At 46.7% G+C, this 26,137-nt stretch overlaps 1 protein-coding gene across 6 annotated transcripts in view; it reads left to right on the plus strand.

Moving 5' to 3' along the window:
- The first annotated feature begins 11,778 nt into the window (after nt 1-11,778).
- The window catches only part of MECOM (MDS1 and EVI1 complex locus), a 344,182-nt gene continuing 329,823 nt past the window's right edge, over nt 11,779-26,137 (plus strand). For 2 of the 6 annotated variants that reach the window (XM_069792770.1, XM_069792771.1), the window contains exon 1: nt 11,779-12,324. In XM_069792770.1, coding sequence (XP_069648871.1) covers nt 12,288-12,324 — 37 coding nt within the window. In that variant the 5' untranslated portion in view covers nt 11,779-12,287. The remainder of the gene's footprint in view (nt 12,325-26,137) is intronic. The other 4 variants (XM_069792772.1, XM_069792773.1, XM_069792776.1 and 1 more) reach the window with 3 other exon arrangements.

Raw genomic sequence — 26,137 nt, forward strand, 5'->3', positions numbered from 1 at the left:
CCCAGTCCAGTGTCTTAACCCCTGCCTCCCGTGAGAAATTTTGTTTCAGTTTTCTGTGCAGTGCAAAGATAAGATCATACTTTATTTTGGTGCATAAATTGATCTCTAGGGTGAATGAATAAGGTTGGGAAATAGCCAGAGAGTAACACAATGTAAATAGTGAAACATAAGGAGGTTATATATATAACACTACAGCTTCTCAGACTGCTGTGTGTCTAGATAGAATTAATTAAAAATTATATCAAGTATTTGAGTTCTTTCAAGTTTGTTTTGAGCACACAAAGTCCTCTTCAGAGAGAAAGCAGGATTTCTTTTACTCAGCTGGATTTTCTTTGAGAGCAGCCAATAGATGTGTTCTTTTGCCTGTAACGTAGAGGTGCTTTTCCTCTCTGGTAGTACTTGCTTTTTCGGGGATAATAGTAGGTGTTGTGTTGCCCATTTGGGGATAGCAAAGGAATTTGGAAAAAGATGGAGTTAGCGTGGGTTGACTAGCATTCTAACTGCAAAGCGTTGCCATTATTATGGATTGAGTATAATAAGGAGTAGTATGTGTAAACTTAGCATGGGGATGTTAATATGAAATGCTTAACTGCACCCAGTATTCACAAGTGATAAAGACAAGAGTGCTCTCTAGAAGTGCTGGCTCAGCACCGCTGGCTTCTGAAACAGCCACTCCTCTAAGTTTGGTTAAGAAAAGTGCACCCTCTCCAAAATATCCAGCTGCGCTCAGCTGATAGGGGGACTCACAATGTCCTTTGCTTTGGTGTCCACCAAACCTTCCATGAGATTCATGACTGCAGTTGTGCTATGTTAGCCAGCTCCTTTTCAGGATTTCTCCTCCAGAAAGACTTTGAGTTTTGACAAATCGGGGAGTTACCACCTTGCACTCAATTTCAGGCAACATAACAGCTTCTCTTTTCCGGCCTTTCCCAACATGTGAACAAGAGGCTAGTGCTAAGTGCCACAGGTGAAAGCTGCATCCCACCTCTCTTTTAAAAGCATATAGGTTTGAAGAGTAAATATTTGTGAAGGATTTATTTCCAAAATCTCTTCACACATCATGAATGGGTGTGTATGTGCATATGCAGGGAATAGAGATTGCTGTAAAAGGATAGAAAAGAGGTCACGGTAGCTTTCTGTCTGTGTTCATTAGCCATGCTCATTGCTTTTATACAAGCATTTACAATACAAACTGCTCAAATGCATTTGAAAATGACCCTACGTTATTTTAGGTACCTAGCAGTGTGGATGCACAAACAAGTTGCTGGGGATAAGCTGAAGCATGACCTTACTGCACCACTGGGACAGAGAGATCCTTCTCCACTGATGGCAAAATAACACATTTGCTTGCTCACTGGCTAGAAACAACCGGGAATTTTTTGGCAGTGCTCTACACTCGGGAACTCTTTATTTCTCACCACTGAAACATTTTGTGGGAACATGCCAGTTTCAGTGAAACTTCTGTAATAAAAAGTTTGTTTTCAGGCTAGAATCTAGAGGGAGTGTGCTCTAACCCTGATCTGCCTGTCTGAGAAGAAGGATTTAACCCCCAAAGTCTTCGCATTCCAGGAGATCCCTAGTTCTGGGTTATGATGTTAGAGTGCTCTTTTCCCGTGCCTTTGTAAAAACAAAAAACCAAACAAAAAACCTAAACAACAAACAAATCCCACTTCTAAGTTAATCTTGTTGCAATTGGGAATGCTTCTGAAATTTTGAAATGATTTCTGAGATGGGAAGAATTATTTTTTAACTTTGCACCTCAGCACTCTGTCATGAACTTTGCATCTGAGATTTTGCTCTTGATGAATGAGCTCTCAGCCATAAGAACTGCTGTGAACTAGGCTTAAGGACTTTCCTGAAAAATGAAAACCAAAAGGCTAAACTACAGTTACCTTAGGAAATGTGAGGAAGGAGAAAAATGAGATCTTCACTCTCCTGCCTCTTCTACAGGGTTTTGTCATTGATTTTTCAGCCAGATTCTCTTACTGCACACACTGGCTGCTCTTGCTCAAACATGAGATGTGGATAGAGCATTGCTATATTATCAGGGAAGGTGTCCTGGGGTTCTGAGCTGGCGCTGGGTTGCAGCATCTCTATGGACTGGCAGGCAATGCTCTGATGGCTCTGCTGTAACTGATCCCTTCAAGAACGCTGCCCCTGCTGCTCCGTCTAAGGGAAGCCACAAATGGACTTGGCTCTTCACCTTTATGGGCTTCTTTGGTTACTGCAGTTAGAAATGTCAACTACATTGTGAAATAAACAAATGGAAATTTCATCTGTTATTCATTCTGGAACCTGATGTCTATTGTTTTTTACTGCTTGCTGTAGTTGTGGCTACAGGTTTTTTTTGTCTTTATCTGTGTGGCAGTTGAAAAGAAAGGGCTGAATTTTCACCTCAGATAAGTGTGAGATGACTACTGTTTATACTCTGCCTTCTTCCAGGCAGCAGATACCAAGAGGCTGCTCCTCTAGGCTGCAGAAGAACTCATGGTGATATCTTTACATGGGGTTGTATCAAAGTGAAAAATTTAAATCTTACAAATCACTACACAGTATACACATCCCCCTCTGGGAAGATGCTGGGGAAAAAAAAGGTTGAACAGCTGTTTAGTGTGCTATTAGAGTGTGCTCATATTATGGTGACGAGTGTAGAATGAAAGAAACAATATGGAAAAGTAAATGGGAATATTTTAGAAAATTTTCCAAAGACATTTTGAAAAAGGACTACTTGGCAGTCAAAGTATCATGACACTGCACTTGATGACTCTCATCTAGAACAGTGGGGCTTTACTATATGTTGGGCTTAAGTGTGATTGAAATCTTTTGGGATTCCATATCTAGCAGAAAGGTCTGAGCAATGGTATCTGTACTTATGTCCTAAGCAGAAGAAGCAGCATATAACATACAAGGGAGTAATTCCTATCTGATGTGAAAGGAATTGAATACACTCAACTTCTGTCAGCTGTAAGCGCTGTCTGTATATGCCTTGTATTGATATAATGTGTTGGTCGATGCATGCTTTCATATAAGCCTCAACAAATGGAAATAGCAGTGCTCTAATGATATCTTCCGTCTTAACGTCTCTTAGAAACAGCTATCAAATCAACTATGAATACAGTTGTATGAAGTTTGTCAGCGCATTCATGCTTTAATACTAATGAGTCCTATGCAAAAAGTATTTTGAAAACACCTTTCAAAGAGAACAAACGTGGTTTGTCTCAGCCAGTATGGAAGTCTTAAACAAAATTCCCAGTGAAGGATTGCAACAGAATGGAATATTTGCTGGGCACTGGAGGGCAAAGGAAGCCAAAAAGATCACAGTTTTTCTGAATTATTTTTGTGAGTACCTCAAATTTGCTTCTGACAAACTTTTTATTTCACTTTTAATAAATTTAAAGCATTTTTCATTTCTAGGTAGTTTTTACTCAGTCTTTGAACTTGGAACCTGATCGTTTTAATTCAGCAGGGACTAGAGGATGGGGTTCTTTGTTTTGGTACAATAAACAGGCCATAACTAGACATCATTTTCTGTTCCCTGATCTCATAACTTCTGTTCTTTATGTGATGCTTTTTGCATCTTAGCTACAGCAGGCATCAAATAAGATGTTTAATTAAAAATGTTATCAGAGGTCCAATTTAAGATCAAAGATCACATGCTATCAGAGATCCAGTACTTTGATACCACAATAATAGGTGCCTTAGAAATAGTCAGATGGGTTAGATTAGATAGTAATTTATTTTAGCTTGTTTCCTTTTTCTTAGTACTCATTCCAGATACCATAACCTGCTAGAAGTTTCAAGAAGAAACAGTAATTTTTAAAGTGAAAAGTAAAAGGCTTCCAGTTTAAACAAAACTGATCAAAAAATTGTGGAAGTAGGAAAATGAGACCTTTAGAATAAATATGACCAAAAGCATAATAAACATTGACTGGGAGCATAATCCTGAATGCTAACATAAATCCGTTTGTTGTAACAAACATTTAGTCTAATTTAATCTTTGAATGTATTACTGCCAGAAAGAATAGAATTTACAGGCTCTAATGTGTTGGTTATTCTTAAAATTCTACTTTAACTATTGATGCTGATAGTGTCTCCCACTGAAAAGACCGTTTTAATTATCATTGCCATCCATCTCAGTGAAGTCTATGCATGTGTATTATTTGCAGATCATTCTTTAAACTACTAAATAAGTTGTATACTGAGACAGGAACGAGAGATACAATGATGCTATGTTGCCATCAGAGCACAACAGCAGTGTGTGAATTTGAGCTCTTGTTAGCTACGATTTCGTGATAACAATACTCAGAAGAAAGCAAAGGCAGTGTTAGTTTGTTACATGGCAGTGCATCTGCACAGCTAATGCTCAGATCTCACAGGACATTAATCAACTCTGGAAAGATGCAAGAACCCTCCACTTCTAACGTAGCCCATGGCAGTTAATGGAACCAGGCGATGTGTTTTTACCTGTTTACTTCTGTTTTACTTCTGAATTACTTTGGTTTTAGATTAAGTAATCTAAATGTCTGTTTGGTGGAGAACAGTATTTTTTTGTATTCTTTCACACTTAGAAATTATTCTAACAGCTCTTCCAGCTAATAAATCATAACTAAGTTGGTTTCTAATGCATTTCAACTATCAGCCAGTATGTGCAGAATGTTATCGGTTTTCATGTGTTACAGATAGGGGAGGTGGAAAAGTGGTTTTAAAATGGTGTTGAGCTACTGCAAAGATTTTCCATTTGCTTCTCAGCCATTGCCTTCATGCAATCTCCGGGTGATTGCATTTAAGCGGTAGGGGGTACGGTGTGCCAGGAAGGATGCTCTGCAAAGCTTCCTTTGACACCCATGGAACCTAAAAAGCTCTCAACTGGGCAAAGCGCTGTGATTCTTGTGGACGGACAATGGAGCAGAGCTCTGGCTCCTGCTTACCAACCCCAGCCCTCTCTCCCCAAAAAGAATTTAAATGACTTTCCATTTTTTCTTACCCCAGATTGGCTTTGGAAACAGGGCAGGAATGCAAATAAATGCATAAAAGAGTCAGTCTAATCGGCTGTACAGTTCTCAGAACTTCATTACTCTTCGTTATCTGAAAAACTGCAAATAAGTAAGCAAATGCTGGCAGGGCAGAGATGCATTGTCACACTGCAAATTTTGTGTAAGGAGAGATATTTGTGAATGCTAACAGAAAGTCTAGGATCCAAAATTTGGTATTCGGGTTCAGTCTTGTGAATGAACACTATTTTTAGAAATGAACTCAATTGAAAAAAACCCCTTATTTTCCAAGTAAATGGACATCTTGTTTAAATTCAGAGGAAAAAAAAACTGGGGTTAAGTGTAAGACTCACAATTCAATTTGCATGTTGAGTAATGCAGACTGTAATAGAAGCTTTGTCATGTTAAGGTTAGGTCTTTCCTGTGGCTGTTCAAGTGGGCTCTAAAGACTTTTTAACATGTTGCAGGATATTAAGGGGGGAAGGTTTGACCTACATCCATTTTTTTCAGACCCACTTCTGCAGGTTTCATCACACTTCCCGTGTCTTGCACGTGGGACATTGCTGAGGGCAGGATAGGTGCCCAATTGCCTACATACAATTTCATCAGGAAAGGTATATGATTTATTGCCCTGTAAAGGGTTTTGACATGAAGCCTGTGAAAAGCACTATATAAATGCCAATACAATATAAAACGTCACACAAATACTTTACTCATTAATTCCGACCCTGTGCTTTTGTACTGGAGAGAAATGGGAGTGAAATATGAATGTGTTCCTTATGCTTTAAAGGGAAAAATGGGTTTGTGGATTTTATAAAGGCTGATGTGTTAACCTGCCTTTGTGGTTCCTTTGAAGACAAGCAGAAAGAAGCCCACTCTTTGCCTGGTAGTAACACTGTGAATGAAAGCAGATAAGGCACCAACAAACGGAAACTCCATGTTTGTGATGAGAGTCCTTGGTCATGATACTGCTCTCATGACACAAACAGATGATTTCATTTTTTACTTCAAAATTGCATTTATTTCAGCATTACTAGCTGGAAGCCTTTCTGCCATCACCCCATTACATTTCCCCCCCTTATATTTTGTCATATTATCTTCTTTAAACAGCTTAATAACCAAAGCTTCCCGAGCCTTAATGGTATTGGACAGGCCTGTTTCAGAATGAGGCTTCAGCAAAAGAAAATGTCCTTCACGGGAGTGTTTGACTGACACGTGAGAGCTGAGCGTTGCTTGTTGCACCATCCCCATTGTGTTGCCCAAAGGGGACAACAGCTCCTCAAAGCCCAGATCTCACCAGTCCCCAGCTCCTTCCTTCTGGGAAGCCACTGGGGGAGGCCAGGGAGGAAGGGGAAGGTCATGGGAGATACCAGAAAACCCCCTTTCATCTTCTGCAGGGATTTGCTAGCCTTGCCCAGTTCACTTTGTGTAATGGGACCCAGCCTGGCCCAGTTGGTATAAGTCACAAAAGTCTTGTGTCTAATCAGCTGAGGTTTTCTCTCACCTGCTGACCCACCTGTACGTTGGGGCTTCAGTTTTTTCCAGCCTTCATACATCAGCTTTAACTATTGCTGAGTACCAAGTAACATTTACTCCATTCCTTTATTTTTATTTCAGGTTGCTTTTCAAATTCCTTCCCCCTTCTGTGTTTCTCCGTGATTTTGATTATTTCTATTTTCGCTTTTAATAGGATGTTCACTTTCTGCTGATCTCTGCTGACATTTTTCCCTTTTGATTTGTAGTACTATTAATTCCCCTCTGTTCAATGTTTTGTCTACATTCAGAACATGTTTGTTTTTCTCTAGTGGCCTGTAATTACTTTCCCCCTCCTCCTCTTTAATTTTTCCAATTACGGCTCCACTGATGCTGCTTTAAGAGCAAGATGCACTGGGGGTAACCTCTTGAGGATATGAGGATATGACTTTTTTGGCCAGAAAGTGTTTTAAGTCTTGGAAAAGAGCTTGGGTTGAGGATATTGATTGCACCTCTCTTTGGTACATTGGTAAATGAGTTTTCTGCTTGCAGTCAGTTAATACGTGAGCCCTGTTGCATGTTCAGGGACGGTCCTGCACTGCCACCTTCTAGTGGGACTGGGGGCAGAGTGAAGCCAACCCTGCTGTGGCACCTTAACACAGAGACCTCCAGCTCTTGGGTTTGGTGAAGCTTCTCTCCATTTCAGGTGAGGGATGGAGGAATGCTGAGACTAAGGGGCCAATGCAAACTAACCCAGCAAATCTGCAATGAAGTAGAAAATCAGATTCAGTTCTCTGATGTCCCCGTTTACCACGCTGACCTCCACACCGGTCTTTCAATCTAGCTCCTAGCCTGTTCATTTTCCTCTGTTTTTCTTTCAGTCTCAGTATTGTGGAAATCCAAGTCCTTCCTACAGGCAGAAACAAGATCTACTTCATAGCTGGCATCCTGTACCATTTTCATGGGGAAATATTTCTAGGGGAGTATTTTGCACGGCTTACCGGTATTCTGTACTTGTCTCCCGACCTATGAATGCATTTCATTCTTCCCAACCCCAGTGTTTTCTGTGGCACTTTTACCAGGGCAGGATAATTCCAGGCCTGCTGGAAATTCAGAGCAAGCTTCGCTTCCTGGCAGGCGTCTATACCAGACCGTAAACCTGCGTCCCATTAAAACCCGCTGTCGGCTTATTTTCCTCCTTGCTCCTGACAGTTGTCAGCGCCGGGTGGTCACCCGCGCTCTCACCCGGGACCGGCCCGCAGCGCCCGGCCGCCGGTGCCCGCACCCTGCAGTGCCGCGCCGCGGCCGCCAGGGGGCGCCGCAGACCGCGGGGCGCCGCGCAGCGCGGCGCAGGGGCGCGCAGCGGCGCGCAGGGGCCGGGGCGAGCCCCAGGCGCGGCGGCGGCAACCGCGCAGCTCCGCAGGGCACCGCGGCTGTTCCTGCGCGCAGCTAGCAGCGCAGCGCCGGGCTCCGCGGGCGCGCAGTCGTTAGCCGCGGATTTCTCCCCAAAGACGGGTCGAGGAGCGTTGCCGGGGGGCAGCGGGGGCGCCGGGGTTTGCTCCCCGCTCCCCCGCCCCAAGTCGCTTAAAGGCACCGGCACTGGGCGCAAACAGGGAGGCTTTGTGCAGGCGTGTGCGTGAAGCACCGTGCAAAAGAGGGAAAAAAGAAAAGGGAAAAAAAAAAAGTGGTCATAGTAGGTTTGTTAAGGAATCCGGTAAGTTATAGGAAGCAAAATTAAATGTCTGGTGCTTACACGACGGCATGTTTTACAAGGGAGAAGGAAACTGTGCAGAAAATGCATGGGCTTTTATTGTTGGTTTTCATTGCCTGTATTGTGGTGGATGCTTTATGCTACGGAGAGCAAGTTTAATTGAACCAGATCGCTGATTTCATATAGTAGGGGGCATGGGGTGTTTTTTTTGTTTTGTTTTGTTTTGTTTTATTTTCGGAGTTAACCGTTTCGGGGACTAGAGGCAGGCAGGACTGGGCTCCGCAGCCTCCGAGTTTCGAGCCAGCAAATAAAAACACACTACATACAAACAAACACCGAGCTCGGTTATCAAAGCCTCAATCTCTCTCTATTATTTTCCCTTGTATTTGGTGCCTTTTTTTTTTTTTAATCACATCTGTCGTTCCCAGCCTTTCCCAGGACTGCAAAGCAAAGTGGACAGCTTCCATGTGACCACCTAGTACAGGAGGCATTTTTCTACTGGGAAACTTTGGAGTGGTTTTCTCCTTGCCTTTCCTTCTCAGAGCTCAGAAAAAGAAAATGTGCAATCTTCCCAGTGATTAAAGTCTCCGTATTTGTCTTCAGACTTATCGGGTTTATCCAAACTTTTGTGTGTGTGTGTGTGTATTCTCCCCCCCCCCCCTTCTGTGCATTTGTAAAGTAGCCCCATCTAGCAATGATAAATATCCCTGTTGATCACTTGATTGATTACCTCTCGGAAAGGTCACGCGGGCTTGCAGTAATTTCCTTTTGCCTAAGGCTCCCTTTTCACTTTTACTCCCGCACGACAGCTCCAAGTATACAGGATCTTTATTTTTGATTTTTAACCCCTAAACAGCTCCCCGAAAACAATGCGTTGGTGAAAAGAAGGAGGGAAATCAGCCGGCGGGTCCGCTCTGCCCCAGCCCTCGCCGCGCTCTCCCGGGGCGGGTTTGGGGAGGCAGAGCCTCCCTCCCCTGCTCTCCTGTGGACTGAGAATTCGGATTTAAACAACCAGACAAGCTATTAATTTACCCATGCTACCCAGGGTCCTGAACCCAATTAATTTCTAATAATTACAGCCCAAGGGGGCTGGAGAGATCCCTCTGCCTCTTTCTAGCCTTGCCACTTCGCGGCACCGAGGTCAGCATATAATAATAAAGTGTATATTTTGAAAGTGATCAGCAGAACAGTGAGTTATTGCAATGAATGAAAATTGTTTCCATTTTGGCTAATTGAGCCCGTGGCTGAAAGCTGGAGTTCTGAGACTAAATAAAGAGGACTGTTTCATTTCGATGTGGACTGGAAATCCCTGCATAGCTTTTCGGTCACCCAGCAAGAAGCTTAATTTCTTAACAGCAAACCTGAAATCAAGCGTTGGGTAAACAGTATTAATAATTGCATTACAATGATTAAATTAATCTTACTGGTAGCTAGGAGAATATAGATTGAGATTGAATAACACGATGTAAAGTTCACTGCACAAAGACAATGGCACAACAAATACCTCGATGAAGAATTCCAACTTTTCTCCAAGTAGGCTGCGGGGCTTGTTCAATTATAATTTAAGGAAGAGAAAATTTCCTGTTACGGGGAATGCACTGAAACCTACGTGTGAGGGGGTGCGTTCGGTCTCCCAGCCTTTATTAGAAATAGATTTAATTCCACCCCTCCATCCAGAGAAACAACAAAACAAAACCAAAGAAACCCCCCAACAAATTTCAATATTTCTTTCTGGCGGTGGATCTGCTGAAAAAGAGCACCGCAGCTCCGCCGCCCGCCGCTTGCCCACCCGGGAGGGAGCGGAGGCTGACGGCGCGGAGGAGCCTCCCCGCACGAACGAAACGGATTTCCCGGAGGGCTGGCCGGGACCTTTCGGGGAGGGGGGCCAACCTGCCGGGGCTGCGGCGGGCGATGCCGGGGGCCGCTGGGCGGGCGGGCGGGCAGCGGGGGGGCGGCCGGGAGGCGGCCCGGGACGGCGGCCGGGTGCCCCGGACGGGCGGCGCAGCACCTGCCGGGCTCCCGGGGCCGCTGGGACGGCGGGCAGGTGGCGGTGACAGGCGGGCGCGGCCGGGGTCAGGGCTGCCCGCCCGGGAAACCCGCATCTGCGCGCCCTGCCCGGCCACGGGGCTCCCACGCGTGATCCCCGCGGCGCCGGGCTCGGCCGCCCGGGTGGGAGCAGGTTCCCCGGGCAGGGGGAAGGACGCGCACCTCTGCCCGGGCGGCGGCTTTGCAGGGGTCTCCGGTTAAACTGGGGGGAGTGTGTGTGGGGGGAGGCTCGGGGGGGGCAGTTTTGCAAAGTTCCCAGGCGTGTGCAGTTCTCCCAAGTGAACCGGCACCGCAGGTCGGTGCGGGGGCATGATTTGGGGACAACCCGGGCCGGCCCCGCAAGGAGAGGGAGCTGCCTCCGAGCGAGGTCTGGGGTCGGGCAGTGTCCGTCCTCCCTAGGGCGGCCCCGCGCATCTCCCGCGCATTCCCCGCGCATCTGCCGGGCATCCGCCGGGAAGCCGCTCCCCGGCAGCACCGGCCCTGCCTCCACCGGGGCAGAGGGGCCCAGCTCCGCCCGGGACAGCCCGGGATGGGCACCCCGAGGGGTGCGGGGGGCTCTGTGGCCAGGGGACCCTGAGCCCGGTGCGGGTGCGCGGCCGCGCAGCGCCCTGCCCTTCTGCCAGTGCTGCCCCTTCTGCTCGGTGGGGGTTGGTGGTTAGGTGCACCCCTGCCCGGCTGCAGGGGGGGTGGGTGGAGGGGGTGGGCACAGAGCAGCTGCGTGGCCCTGAAAAAAAAAAAAATCCAATTTGCAAATTAAAAATAGCGACGGGGATCAAGGACGGCTCCTCAGAGCGGGTTCAAGTGCTTGCGCCTGTCTGCCGGGCGTTTGGGGGAGCAGCGTGGGATACGCGGTGCCCCCGCCCCACGGCCCGGGCGAGAAGGGTTGTCACCGGTGGGGTGCGGGGGCGGGCGGGCTGGCGGGGGGGCTCCGCGGGCGGCCCCGATCCGCAGCACCGGCAGCCGGGGCGGAGGGAGGGGGGCGTTGAAGGGGGAAGGGGCGATGCTGAGGATTTTATTAAAACAAAAAGTTGAGCAGCGTGTATGTACTGGCGCAGCCCCGAGTCTGAAAGATTGTAATTTTCTTTTATGGTGTCTGGCAGGATTTGCAACAGATATTAATGGGAACATAAATAGCGCATGGAAGGTATTGAACAAAACTGTTTAATGCAAGGAGGTTGTACCAGAGAAAAATCTATATGTAGTTTGGATTGATTCATACCTCGGACATAGCCATCCCCTAAAGGAGTTCCCAATTTCTGCGCTCTCCCTCTTTGATTGGCAAACCCTGTAATTAAAACAGATTAGAGCGGTCGGTGTTACTGTTTTAAAAGCGCTTTTTTCTGCCCAGTTGGTGGTGGTTGAGCCGAGTTCAAGGTGGGCAAAAGTGTGCGCGCTGGGAAAGTGTACAATTTAATGGTACGCATACATAATAAAACATATAATCAAATTATATCTCTGTCTATATGTACGCAGAGATCTACGATAATTGCGGCCGGGTGAGAATAAACTATTTAAATGTTGCAAAGACTCCAGAACACCATTAATATCCCATATTAAAAAAAAAAAAAAAAAGGCAGAAAAAGGCAGAAAAAATATGTCATTTCTTTCACCCCCCTGCTCCTGCCCCGGCGGCAGCGCGGATCTCCCCCGCTATAACCCCTCCCGCCTGCGCAGGCAGCGGAGCGACTGCTCCGCGGCCGCGGTCGCGCAGCCCGGCGGCGGCGGCGGCGGCTGCCCGCCTCGTCCCGGCCCGTCCCGGCCCCGGTGCCGGCTGTCAGGGTCCCCACCGGCGGTGATGGATCGCTGCAAACTTTTTTTTGGCGGCGCTGAAATGTTGAAGAGCGGGGGGGAGCCGCCCGTGCGCATGTGCGAAGGTGTCCAAACTGACAATGCTGGAGAGATAGCGAGCCGGGATTGAGAGAAAGGGAGAGTGTGTGTGCGGGAGAGGGAGAGAGGAGAGAGGGAGAGGGGGAGCGAAAAAGGAGGAAAAGCTCCGGGAGGAAAAAAAAAAAAAAGCGCCCCCCCCACCCCAACCCCACGCCAGCATCGGCCGCGGGACTGGCAGCATGCGATCCAAAGGCAGGGCGAGGAAGCTGGCCGCAAGTAGGTGCAATACCCCTTTCTCTTGGCTTTTCACCCTCCCTCTCTGCCATGTTGCATAGACGTGTCTGATGCGGCGCGGAGCTCGCAGGCAACCTGCAGCATCTCCCCCCACCCCGCCAAAACCCCTCTCCTTCTCCCGCTGCCCGGCCCGGCTCAGCTCAGCCCGGCTCGGCTCGGGTCGGCGGGCGGCCGCGGGGACCGGGGGTGCGTGGGGTGGGGGGCTGGTGCGGCGACCGGAGCCGGTTTGGGGGGCTACGGGCGGCCGGCGGGAGGTGGGCAAGGAGTTGAGGAAAAGTTCAGTGGCGAGAGCTGGAAGTTGCTGCTGCTGCCGGGGGCTGGAGGTTGGGGGGGGGGTCGGGGAAGGCGGGGGGGGGGTGCGAGAGGCTCCGGGCCCTATAGTGGGCGCTGTCGGCTGTCGGCAGGGCTGGGGGCCGCGCGGGGGGGGTGTGTGTGAGTGTAAGTGTGTGTGTGTGTGCGTGTGCACGGAGGGGCAGCGGCAGCTCTGCGGGGGAGGCGGCGAGCCCCGGGCGCAGGTAGCCGGTGCGGAGCTACCGGGGACACCCCCACCCCCCTCTCCCCCCCTCCCCGGCCCTGCCCCGCTCGCAAAAAACAACCCCCCCATCCCACCAAATCGCGCGTGGGAGCGGGGCGTGCGTGGGGCCGCGGAGCGCAGCGCGGGTGGGGCGGCGGGAGCCGCCCCGCGTGGTCGGGATACCCCGCGGCGGGGGGGGGGGCGTAGGGGTGGTAGGCAGGGCAGCGTGGAGCGGCTCCCAGCCTGCTGGAGTCACCCGCTAAAAGTTGATGTAAATGTTGTAATTTCAGGCGCTTTTCCAGCACTTTTTATACAGTTTGGCCGCCCGAAGGTCTCTGTTCCGCGAGGCGAGGGCTCGGCCGTCCACACGCAAAGCCCGACTTATTTAATTATTTGTCTTACGCTCACCCCATCTGTTTCTCCTTTATGATAGGGATCTTTGCTTTTAGCTGCTGCAGTTTTGGGGCTTTCTTTTTTTCCTTTTTTTTTTTTTAAAAAAAAGAGGGAATCAACAACAAAACTTCGCCAGCTTTCGCGTCCTATTTTTAAAGCAGCTGATGACTTTATTTTCTCTGACACATGTGGGCAAGTTTCATTTGATATCCATAGCGATGGCAACTCACATTCCCGAGTGAAAAAAAAAAAATGGGCAGGCGAAAAAAAAAAAAAAAGTCGGATGAAATGTTGCATAAGTTGCGTGACGTAAAAAGCAGATGCTTATTTACTCTTTATTTGTGAAGGGGGAAAAAAAAATAGAGGAGCGTGGATAAGGGGAAGCGAAAGATCTCTCCGGATCATCATCAGCTTTTCTGTGAACCTTAACAATAACAGCAGCAACCTGCATTTGATTAGGTGATCTGAAAGTGGATAATCCAGCCGCCACAATTTGAAAACAAATATATTGTTAAATCTCCAGGTTGCCATCCCTACTTTGGAGCTAATTATGGAAAAAAATCTCATGTCCCCGACCAAATCCGTCAGGTTTCTTTGCCTTTCCCTTGCTTTTCTCGCTGCGCAGCGATGCAGGGCTGCTCCTGCTCCTGCTCCGTGGGCGAGATCCGATCGTCTGCAAAGTTTCTGCTCCGGGCTGCGCGTCTTGGCTTTCGCTGCAGCAGCAGCAACACTTTCACACCCCCCCCCCCCCCGACAGATGCGTTGCATTAAATAATCCTTCGGTTACAATCCGCTCATAAAGGAAATCATATTTAAAACGCTGGGCTTTTATTTTTTGGTGTGTGTGTGTGTGTTTCGAAAAGCTGTTTCTTTCCCCCCCGAAGAGCGTCTCAGTTTCATGGCAAGTGGAAGGAGGGTTGGAGGCGACCTCTGTAATTTAGTCGTTCTAGAGGAAAAGTTTTTAGCTTTTCAGTTCTTTCTGGCTGGGTTGAGAATAGAAAATATTTTGTAGCCTTCACCCTCCTTACATGGAAAAAGGTATAGATCGGGATCAAGCACCCGTCTTTTATTATTTCACTTTTACTGCTTCGTGCGTGAAAAGAAAAATCGCCCCGATTGCATGAGTGTCGCTCATACCCAGGAAGGCTTTTCCCTCTTAATTAAGGGAGAATACCCGAAGCGCGCATTTTGTTAACCTCAGTGAAAAATCGCTAAAAGAATAATTTTGAGGCTTCGCCCCCCCCCCCCAATAAAAAAGTAAAAAGAAAAAAAAAATTCAGAAGCAAGAAGAAGAGCCACGCGGGGAATAGCTAGTGAATTTTTTAAATATCCAGCTGTACAAATAAGGGAAAAGACACCCTGAGGTCTTTCTCCCCGCCACGCTTTCGGGAGGCAGCTGGTGAGGAGGGGGTGCAGGGTGCGGGAACCCGGGGGGGGGTGAGGGCCTGGCCGCCCGCAGCCGCGCTGCACCTGCGCGGGCATCCCCACTTCGCGCAACGCCGGGACAGGCCCCCGGCCCCCGGGGCAGCTGCTTTTCCACTCGGGTGGGTTTGTGCCCGCCTGGAGAAACCGTATCCCCGAATAACCCCCTGCCCCAGCCGGGGCTGCCGCAGCCCTGCAGCCGGTCCAGGGTAGCCCCCAGCCACCCAGTAGCCTCATAAAGAGACAGAAGGTGATCAGATTAGGCGAACACACGTGAATAAGGAGGCACTTGTTACTTTTACACTTTATCACCACTTTTTTACAGGCAATTTAGTGCAGCCAAGGTAGATCCAGATCCCTCTAACCATCTGAGATAGTAAAATAACACTTTCCTAAGTTTCAGCAGGTTTTCCTGCGCCTGTAATTTGCCTCAGTCTAGTACTTAAAAGGCTTGATTGAAAAACAGAGCTGGCAAGTTTATTTGCCTGTTTAAGACTCTGTCCGGGAATTTGTTTTCGAGCAGGGAAATGTTTGCCATGTCCAGGCTCCCGGCCCTTTCAGCGAGGCTGTTTATTTGCCGTCGCTTTACCATTACCTCTCCCTTAGTCCGCCTTTACTGCCGCTGGCGCTTTGTGTCAATCCCCCCCGCCCCGGCCCAGCCCTGCCGGGGGGAGGCAGCGCGGGCGGCCGGCGGCACCGCGCACACGCACCCGGCCCGGCCCGGTCCCGCCGCCGCTGCTGCCGGCGGCTCGGCACCGCCCGGGGCACCCGCCACCGCCCCGGCCCCGGGGCACCGAGCGCCGGCCCCGGGCACGGCCCGGCGGAAGCCCCGGAGAGCTTCTGCGCGGCGGGTGCGGGCAGGGGAGGCTGCGGGGACGGGCGAGACGGTCCCATTATGTGCCGGGCACATTTTCAGCAGGCACTTCATTAACCCTTGTCAGGGTGGAGAGCGTGCGTGCGGCTTTTCGCTCCCTCTTTCTGCCGTTTCTTTTTTCCTTCCTCCCTTCCTTCCTCCTTTCCTTCCTGCCTTCCTCTCTTCCTTCCTTCCTTCCTCTCTTCCTTTCTCTCTCTTTCTTTCTCTCTTTCTTTCTCTTTCTTGCTTTCTTTTTCTTTCTCTCTCTTTCTTTCTTTTTCTTTCTCTCTCTTTCTTTCTTCTTTTTCTTTTTCTCTTTCTTTCGTTCTTCTGTTCTCTCTCTCCCCCTCGCTTTTTCTTTCTTTTCTTTCTGTCTGTCCTTCTTCCTTCCATTTTTCTTTTCTTTTCTTTTCTTTTCTCTTCTCTTCTCTTCTCTTCTTTTCTTTTCTCTTCTCTCCTCCTTTTCTTTTCCCTCCTCTCTTCCTTTTCTTCCTTTTCTTCTCTTTCTTCCCTTTTCTTTCTTTCCACTCTTTCTTCTTCCTCTTCTTCTCTCTATTTCTCTCTTTCTTTCTCTCTTTCTCTCTCTCCCACCGTCTCTTACCCAGGGCCAAGAGTCACCACTGAATTTGGGACTAAATTTGTGGTGCTGGGGTAGACGATGCCGCCTGGAGCTGAGCCCATGGCCGAGTTCTGCGGTGCCTCCCGGCTGCTCCCCGGCCACACTGGGCCGGCCGTGGTGCAGGGCAGAGAAAGGACACAAAGGAAAAGGACGGTCCGAAAGGCGAGCTTGTTATTAATACAGCCCTGCTTGTAAATGAAAAATGTAACCCTTGTTAATTAACGCTGTTTACATGGGGTACAAGAAACTTAAGAAATGTTTCTACAAAGGGGAAGGAACTGTTTACAAAACTCTTTCAAAAGTGTGACATATTGCTGCAGTTCCAGCACTAAAAAGCCAAACACACTTACATGCCTTTGAAGTTGGCTGGCTGAGGCAACATTATTTGACTCGGATTCAGATATTGCTTGTGGGTATAACTAATGGCTTTTACCTAGTTAGTCGGCTGGGAGGGGCGAGGGCCTGGGCGCTGTGGCCATTGGGTCCCTCCGGAGAGCTGGGGCTGGCTCCCCGCCAGCTCTGTACAATGTCAACATTGAATATTTGAATTCCCAGACTCTATTTAACAACTTTCTAAATAAATAAACTCATTGTGTGTCTGTGTTTAAAATTATTTCACCTCTTTCATGAAAGCTACAGCATCTTATTACACCAGCCTCTCAGGCTGCTTTTCCCCCTTTTCTTTCCAAACAAACACAAATGGAGCTGAGCACAGGGTTTTTTTTTTTTAGTGCCTCGTATCTCTCCCTCTCTCCCCTTCTCACTTTCCGTCTGTCTTCTTGTGAAGCATGAGTGGAAGCTGCTTGGACATCCCACGACGTCCTTAGTGGCTCTGTGCACCCTGCTATCTAATCATAACTAAACCCAAAGCCAGGTTCACCAAGTCGGTTAAATATTAATCATTTCTAAAAGGAGGCCCATGTGAGTGCCATAGCTGCAGCAGTGCCCTGTACATACTCAATCATTTTGGCTGCTGTACCATAGGCGGGCTCCAGGGACAGCTTTCATTGTTGTTGCCATAAATGGCTATTAGTGTTCATATTCACCTATTCACCCAGTTATTTAAGTGCACCTAAGTGTCTATGTGTCTGTGCTTACTGTATACGTGTGCATACATGTGCGTTCATAACATACCTTTCTGTTTGTGCCATGGAGATATATATATGTGTGTGTATATATGTATAAAATACCTATATATATGTGTGTGCACATACAGAGAGAAAAGCAGGTAAATACATTTGATATCTGCAATTGTGATTAATGTATGTAGTGGTTTAGAGAGGGTTTGTGGTATGCGTAGGCTCCTGGGGTGCTTGCAGGCTGTGCACCTATGTCTGTACATCCACACAGGCTCTGAAACATTGTGGGTGTGTATAGGGAACATGGACAGAGTTGATATACAGGAGCCTGTATGGTGTTCCCTGGGATGCTTCCCAAAGGCACTAATTGTGTACTTCTGTGGTGGGAGTATTTGTTGTAAAATATTGATTGACTTCACATGTAAGTAAAGGTGCCTGGACAGAGAAGGTATTTCTGGCTGTCCTGGGGAGCACAGCTCCCTGATAAAGCTGTCTAAGTTGCTGAAGAAGAAAGTGGAATGAATTTTCTGCCAGGACAGGTACGTGGTGTGGGAGGATAAAGGAAAGCGTCGGTGGTTGCTTCAGCCCAGGGTGGATGAGGAAAGGGCAGGGGGGAAGCAGATGGAGTTTTATAAATCTCAGCTAATGAAGCCTTGTCCACAGAAATTGCCTTGCTTTGCTGTAAACCACTTTCTAAACAGATGTACTTTAACTTTGGAAGGGGTTGTTCAGATACTTAGGTTTCCGACCAAGAATTTACAATATTTGTGTATTTAAAATTTAACTAGGTTTGCTGTCAGTTTTGGAGAAACTCAGTGCTCTTTTGCCATGATTTAATACAATCAGTTTTACATTGTCTCAGTTTAGTTAGGCAAGGAGTGGCTTATGAAGAGCAGAAAGAGGTTTAATCCCACATGGTTTTCAAACTAGCAGATACAAGTGTCATATTATCCAGTAGACAGAGCTAGAGCTGGACAAATGCAGATTAGAAATACAGTTTATATTTTAAGTAGTGAAGGTATTTAACGAGTAAAACAATTTACTGAGAGCTGGGTGGGTTTCAAGATCAGTGGAATTCCTTTGTCTTAATTAAGGTTGGCTGTTTTTCTAAAAAGATATGAGCTAATCCAAACAGGAATTAATTTAGGGAATTCCTGTAGCCTGTGTTATACAGAGGGGCAGACCAGACCAGACCACTCTTCCTGGTTTTATAATCTATGCACCTAGTTAAAGCAGTGCCGTTTCATAGGGAGACACAAGCTCAAGGCTGGGATCACAGGAATGCACTTAAAAACTAAATGGCCATTAAAAAACCTGGGTTCAACTCAGACAATGCAGAACCCATGTCTGGCTCAAAGCCTTTGCCATCCTTACCACTGCTTACCTCTATCGCAGGCGTCCCTGGAGCCGTGCTGGACTCAGGGGTGACCTGTCCTTGCATTTAAGGGCAAAGGCAAAGATGGGTTTTGCAAAGATGATGAGGAGGAACAGGGTGTACATGCTGGGGTTAGGATACAGAGAGGGGGGTCTGGTATCACAGAGGTTTGATTACTGCTTTCCAACAGCTTTCCACTGGGTTCCTGCCATGTTAAAGTGCAATTAGTTACCGCTGCAGTTCTTAACACCCAGACCAGGAACCAGACAAGACCAGTATAGATCATGATATGGAGCACTAACCATCAGAAAGCACCTCCAGGCCCCCTTTGCTGCTGGAGGGACGTGTTTTCTGGCAGATAAACTCAGCTAAAAAGGAGCAAGATGGAGAAGGGGATGGAGAAGCTAAGGAGGAATGGATGTTGTTATCTGCAGGACTCTGTCTCTTTGCATTGCCATTTAAAAAAAAAAAAAAAAAAAAAATGCTCAGGGTATAAAGTAACCCTGCGTGATCATTGACTTTATGTTCCCTCCCTTTTGTTTGCATTTCCAGGCTATAGCAAGGTATTGCCTTCTCCAGTGCTGCTGGAAGAAAAGGCAGCCACAGAGCCGTGTGGGAGGAGGGAAGCTAGTCTGCAATGAATATTGTACTTGGTGCTAAATATGTAACAAAGAGAAAAAAATGTGAGCTAATCCAGCAGTAGGAGTTGGGAAGTGAAATACAATTAATTTTATTTCAGGGTTTAATATTGTGGCCTGTTTCAGTGGAGCATTATCTTTTAAACTAGGATATATGCAACAACATAAAACCCCACTACCTTAAGGGAATGTCAAAGTTTGATCTACAAAATAAAGGAAATTCAAAGTTAAGGCTGAAATGTACCACATGGCCTCCAAGTCCCAGGAACAACAGGAGGCAAGGAAGTAGCTAAAGGTATGGGCTGCACTTTAAAACGAGTCCAGCAACTACCAAGCGGCCAGCGCTCATTGCAGATACACAGCATGGTTCGAGCTGGGATTTGTATTGACTAGAGAGAGGCTGGCTCAACAAGATCTGCGATGATCTCGAGCCTTTTTGGAAATCTTGGCTGATCTGTGATGAGCATGAGAGTTTTATGGTGGAAGGATTGCAGGTCTGGGCTTAATTTATGCAATAGAAACACTTTGTCCCCTTCGGCACCAACAGCTTTTGTTTAGAAAATCTTATATTGGAGTAAAATTTTCATTCAGAAAAGAGGTATACCCAAGTTACAGCTTTATTCCTTTTCTGAAGAATTGCTCATATGTCTGAATGGGTGCACTACTTTTTAGCCCTGTTTAAACTAAATTTAAATTGCCTGTAAAATAATCCGCAGAATGGAAACTGCCACACAACCGTAGCCCTTGCTCCCTGACCCAAACCCATATTCCATTGCAAAGCAGTGCGCTGCTCTGTTTCGTGATTACAGTAAGTTAGAAACCAGAAGAGCAAGACTTCTATGAATAGGTTATTTTTGGCAATTGCATCACCAATTATGTATAAAATTTCAAAAAATATGAGTTCTGCCAGTTTGATCTCTGAGAGGGCTACAGAAAATGAAAGCTTTGAGACTGTTGTAACATCATACTATTTTGTCTATTAGATATCATTAGATTACCAGAATACTGAGACCTTCCTATCAACCAATCTAACAAAAATTTCCCAGGTGGTTTAAATTAAAAAATTAGCCATAAATATATTTTGTATAATGAAATTTATTATGGATGTTTATTGTGTGCAGTGGGAAAATGTTTGGTTTCGGATGATCTTACTGTATAACATGTGCCCTACTGAAACTGTTTATACTGCGGCAGCCTGCAAAGGCCCCAGTCTAATTCTGTGATCGGCCTGGCTACATGCTCCGAAAGCCATAGGAAGGCAGAGCCCTTCCCCTGGAGAGCCAAAGGGGCAACAGCATCTTGTATGGGACATATGCAACAAAAAAACTTGGCAGTGGGGGAAGAGCTGAATGGTAGAGAAAACTGGAGGATCGTTCAGGGCAACGTTGTTTACTAGGGAAAATGGGATTAAAATGATACCAGCTCCCAGCAGGTTCTGTTATACTGGGATGGGGGGCTCACCTGTGTCCAAGGGATGTTTTGCCTCCCGCATTCCACGTTTTATCAAGCCTCCTCTAATTTCATCCAGGTTTGTGGAGTGGGGCTCTGTACTCACACCCACCCGTGAGTCCAGATTTGCCCTTCTGCAGCGGAGAGTGGGGACTTACCTCGCCCAGGGGACCTAGGGGTCCCTGTGATGGACACATCCACCCTCCACTGAGATGCTGCGACAGGAAGCTGATGGCTTCAGAAAAACATCTCCTGCCCCCTCTCCTGTTCTTTTGCACAAAGTCCACATGCTGGCAAGGGTGAAATCATTCCTCAGTTTAAAAAAAAAAAAACCCTCAAAAACCTCCCCCCTCCCCAAGCTCCTTCACACATGTATTAACACCAAACTGGCAAAGCCAATGGAAAAGGATTTTGCATTTTGGCAGCAGAGCTGGCTCAGCGCTCGCCACGGGCCTTATCCCAAACCCACTGGATCTGAAGGAGCTTGTACCGACTTCAACGGGCTTTGGATCGGGTCTGGCCGGGAGGAATCTGCTTCCCTTTGTCCTCAGGGGGGTTTTATCAGCAACTTTTTCTCTGTGGTGAGCCCCAACATGCAATGTTGTAACAGATACCTGGATTTACATCTGTGTAAGTGAATTAGGTTGCCCCTATAATCTGGCCTCATTTAAGAGTCATTTTAGCCATTACGATGAAATATGAACGTCGCTGATGGGGGGGTCTGTGGTGACTTCGCATACTTGTTTCCCACCGTGCCCCATCCATTCCTTGTGTTCTCCATCTCTGCCATGGGTCGAGGACCGCTGGGGGCTGCAGCGGGTGCTTGGGGGGTGCAGGAGGGATCCAGCACCCCTGGCTTGTGCTGCCGGGCTCTGCATCCCAAGGACTGTGGTTGTCCAAATAGCCTGAATTTGTACCTTCTAAACAAATAGCTCTGCTGCTGAAAGTACCTGGTGCCTCTAGTAAGCGTTCTGTTTCATGCCTCCCAATTTCACCTCAGAAAAACAGAAGGTATGTGAGAGACAAGCACGGATCGCTGGAAAAAAATCACCCCAAACATGTCTAAAACATGGCTTGAGTCACTGGTGGTGCTTATATTTTTGGTTTAAAAATCATTTAACATTTCCAACATTTGACAGAAATGATTAACCTCTCCCTCTTGAAAACTCTTTGCAATTTGAACTTATTGTGGCACATTTTATTTACTTGCACCTTGGTGAGGAATTAAACAATGCTTTTTGTGAGTTTTAATCTTCCCCATTCTCTTTGTGGCTCCGTATAGAGGGAGAAAAGGAAACATGTCGTTTGAAAGAATTCTGAAGTGATGTTTCTATTTTACTTTTTTTAGGCTCTTGATGTATTTTTGGCTGCAGGGACTGGCATGGAGTATTGGTCTAAGAATACACAACATTGAAAAGCAAAAGGATGTCAGCTGTATCTGAGTTAACAGCACTGCTTTATACTTTTGCTGTTTTATTGTTACTGTATCATGATAATGATAATTCACAGCAATAAGGAAGACTTGTTAATTGTAAAAGATAAACAGTATTATATATTTGTCCTCACTGTTTCAGATCATATAGTAAGCAATATCTCAGTAGTCACTGACTGCCCGTGTTAAGTGCTATTAAGTATTTATGCTCTGCCTGAATAATTACTATCCAGGAGTTTGTGGTACATGGTGCGATGGAAGATACCAGATAAAGCCAAGGTAACTGAGAAATGAAGAAATGTTGCACTAGGTCACTCTAGACGATGCAGATCAGAGAGATCTGAGGGAATAAAACTATGTGTTGTCTTTAATACCAGTGACCTGGCTCAGAATGAGAGAAAAGGTGAAATTGTCTGTACTAAACCAATGCCCCAAGTGAAAACCGAACCGAGACTGAGCCAGAAGGGGTGGCACAGAGCTAGACCTAGGATGGGATGCAGAAAAGCTTCCCAACTGGTGCTTTCACCATGCACGCATGGACCATGCTGAAGGATCAGCCATGGACCAAACCCAGAAGATTTATTTCCAACCTGACATTATTATTTATTATGACTTGAATTAAAGCAGCGACCGCAGAACCCAGCCAGGACTGGATGCCTGTTGTGCTGAGCTCTGTGCAAACACAGGCAGCCTGCGCAGAGCTTAGGCCCTCAGAAATGCAGATTAAAGTTCAGGCCTGCTGCCCTACGTATGCAATTACAGCATCATTGGAGGCAGTAATAAAATCCCGAGGAGAAATGGATGCTTTGAGGAAAATCCACAGAATCGGGACTGTGGAGTGCTAGGCTTTCCGCTTGCACATGGGTGGATGTGCTTCAGCTTTAATCCCATCAGACCTCTCCCTCTGCCAGCAAATGGCCCCCCTGGCTCCATTTTAGATGACCCTATTATTTTTGGCTATGTCCGTAACCTTGGGTGATCAAGCCGCATTAAGCTATGAGTATCCTTGCAGCATCACCCACTTGCTTTCAAAGAAAATAGCTCTGAGATACACTGGGAAGGAAGAGGGCAATACCGGCAGATAATCCAGCCCCATAAAATCCCTGGGTTGTGGTTCCAGCCTGCTTTCCACTTGGGTGTTGCAAGAGGGATGCAAGCAGTGTGGCTGGCAAGTGTCAGCAACCAAAAAGTCCCCCAAGCCTATAACGTTTATTAAGGTTCTTTTTTAAGTCTGTGCCAATAAAAAGGGTCCACACAACCTCTGAGTGAGGCTTCATAAGCTCACTTTTATGTTTGGATAATTTGGAGCCAAACCGTCATGGAGTTCACATAGAGAAATACCCCATGGAGCATCACAAACTGCAAAGAAAATATATTGAGGAAAGAGAGGACTGATAATTTTATGGCTTTCCTTGAAGTTAGACAGTAAAATGGGCTTTATTTAGCAATTTCCTAACTTCTGATTGCAATTTTGTTACCAGTGCAACAGTTTTAGATATAATATTTTGTAAATAGGGAGAAATGTTAGAAGCCAAGGTGCTACGGCTTTGTGCACAGCATGCAGACCTGCCGTGGGAAGCTGTGCCATGCAGTCCTGTTTCCCAAAATGTTTGATTTTTGGATCAGACCGCTGGGCAGGACATGACAGCAGCACTCAGCTCTGCTGTGAAAAGCTGTACATTGAGCACAGCATGGCTGGGTAGCCTTTGGAAGGAATAGTCCTTTCAAAGCCAACCGAATAGTTTGACCCAGGTCCAGGGATGAGCAACACACACTTATTTTTTGGGGGGTGAAGCATTTCTAATTTGAAATGTGTTTAAGAGCCCTGGTTTTTACACATGAGGTGATCATCACAATCTCAAGGCTCATCTTCCAAAACAGAGGCTGTTAAAATCACTTGTCCCTCAGCCTTTTGGCCAAAATATGTGTGTGTGTAAATCTAGGTCCAGAATTCCTTCGATGGGATTTACAAGGTAAACCTCTGCTATGTTTCCTCCTCACACGAATAGTTATTTTATACTCGGCATGGTTCATCTTTTAAAAATCTATTTTATAATGTAATAATTCACACCCACTTCTCTTTGGGAAGTCATTTATAGAAGGAAAATTAAATGTGGCTGGGCATTAGAAGGAGTACTGCTGATACATGCAACAACTCAAAATGTTGAGGGAAGTGATTATGGGTATGGGAGAAGATGCCATCTTGACCTTGGCGGTTTGTTTATTAGACACTAAATTACAGACATTTCTTCTTCCAGTTATAACTGGTCTGAGGACTCAGATATAACCCTAAAAGCCCTTTCTGGGGTTTTAAACAGAATTTAGACCTCATCAGTGCTCAGTACTATTTATGTAGCTTGAATGAGAAAAAGGAATGCAGAGACCACTGTGGGAAAGGAAAAAAAAGGAGAAAAAACTAGAGAAAAAAGGAGTATTCATTCCGATGGCTGTACTTCCTTTTCAAAAGGTTGCTCCTCCTGGTGCCACAGAGCAGAAAGAATGAGAAAATATTTGATGTCTTTTTACCCACTTTGTTTATGCGCCTCGTGCATAGGACAGCCAGTAACCATCAAACTCTTTCTGCCAGCCTTCTGTATTTCACTGGAAGGAGAGGGCTATCTCTCGCTGTCAGCAGCAAAGGTAGCACTGGAAATAAGATGGAAGTGACCAGACAGTAGGCAGGGGTGGTGGTGGGGAGAGAACCGGGAGATGGGACATGCCTGACACGTTGCTGTCAGACCCCTGAGCAAAAGGAGGCAAACAAATCAGCTCTGCTGGCACCTTTCTGTGCAGGAATAGTAAAGTAATTGAGGACATCTGATTTAAGAAATGATCAGTGTTTTTCAAACACTAAATAGGCCTAAATATGCTGTTCTCCATGGTTTCGTCTCCCCAGTGGTATACCAGTTTTATATATCTATATCTATATATGCATGAGCTCAGCAAGCTAACATGGCTAAATCACCTCTGTGCATCCTGACCTCCTGCTTCGTCTCCTGTTTCAGAGGCTCAGTGTGAACTAAGGTGCTGCGCTTACTCTTCAGGTCCACATATTTCCTCTGAGTTCCTGCTCTGCAGAAATAGCTGTACTCTGCGGGTCGGTGAAGATCCAGCTGAAGCTTGTGAGGGCTGGAGGGAACAGTGTTGCTTTAGGCTCCCTGCCTGCAGAGTGACATATCAGAAGTAATAAGTCTGAGCCTGAGCTGATGTCTAACAGCATCGGAGAGCGGGCTGGAAGGCTGAACTTATGCAAAAATGAAAGCAAGGAATTTAACAGCAGTAAAAAAGAGGTTAAGGAAAGAACAAAAAGGAAAGGAAATAAAAGTGATACAAATGGCTAGAAAAACAGCTACATCCAAATATTAACCTCTGCTGCTGTATTTTGACACTGGACTGACTTAATAGAAGTACCTGGCAAATACACTTTCAGTTGGAAGAAGGTACTTAATTTCAGAAATTTTCTGGATCATCTTGATACAGAAAATATTTTAGCAAAAGATATTTTCTGTGCGTTCAAATCTGCCAATAGCTTGAAGACATATTCTGCAGGAGGCTAGCAAGAAAAGGAATGTTTTACTGGTGGGGTTTTCAGCCAAACTATCTCGCTCTTGGAGCTTCTTATCCCTCTCTTCTCCAAGATACCTTTCCCCCGACTGTCAGAGGAGCAGAAGCAGACAGACCTTTCCCTGGCCGATCAGATGTGGCCTGCCCAGCCATACCTCCTGTCAGCCACAGGAACCACACAGATAGCGTTGGCTCAGAGGTTTTTTTCCTCTTAGCATGCTCAAGTAACAGCCCCAAAGCACATGGAGCTAAACTGGTGTAAAACTGGTGTGAGAGCAGAACCTGCTTTGGCAGGGGATGGACTCAATGCGGCTCTGCTGGCTGTTCGCTCTGGGATCCATCCAGGGTGGGGAGAAAGCAGATACAGGGCAATCTTCACTCTGTCAAGGTCTTCTCTAGTCTCTAATGCTTAGAAGCAGAAAATACTTACAGTTCTTTAAAATAAGGATTTTTCTCT

Source organism: Haliaeetus albicilla, chromosome 9, assembly GCF_947461875.1.
Source record: "Haliaeetus albicilla chromosome 9, bHalAlb1.1, whole genome shotgun sequence".
NCBI classification, from domain to species: domain Eukaryota; kingdom Metazoa; phylum Chordata; class Aves; order Accipitriformes; family Accipitridae; genus Haliaeetus; species Haliaeetus albicilla.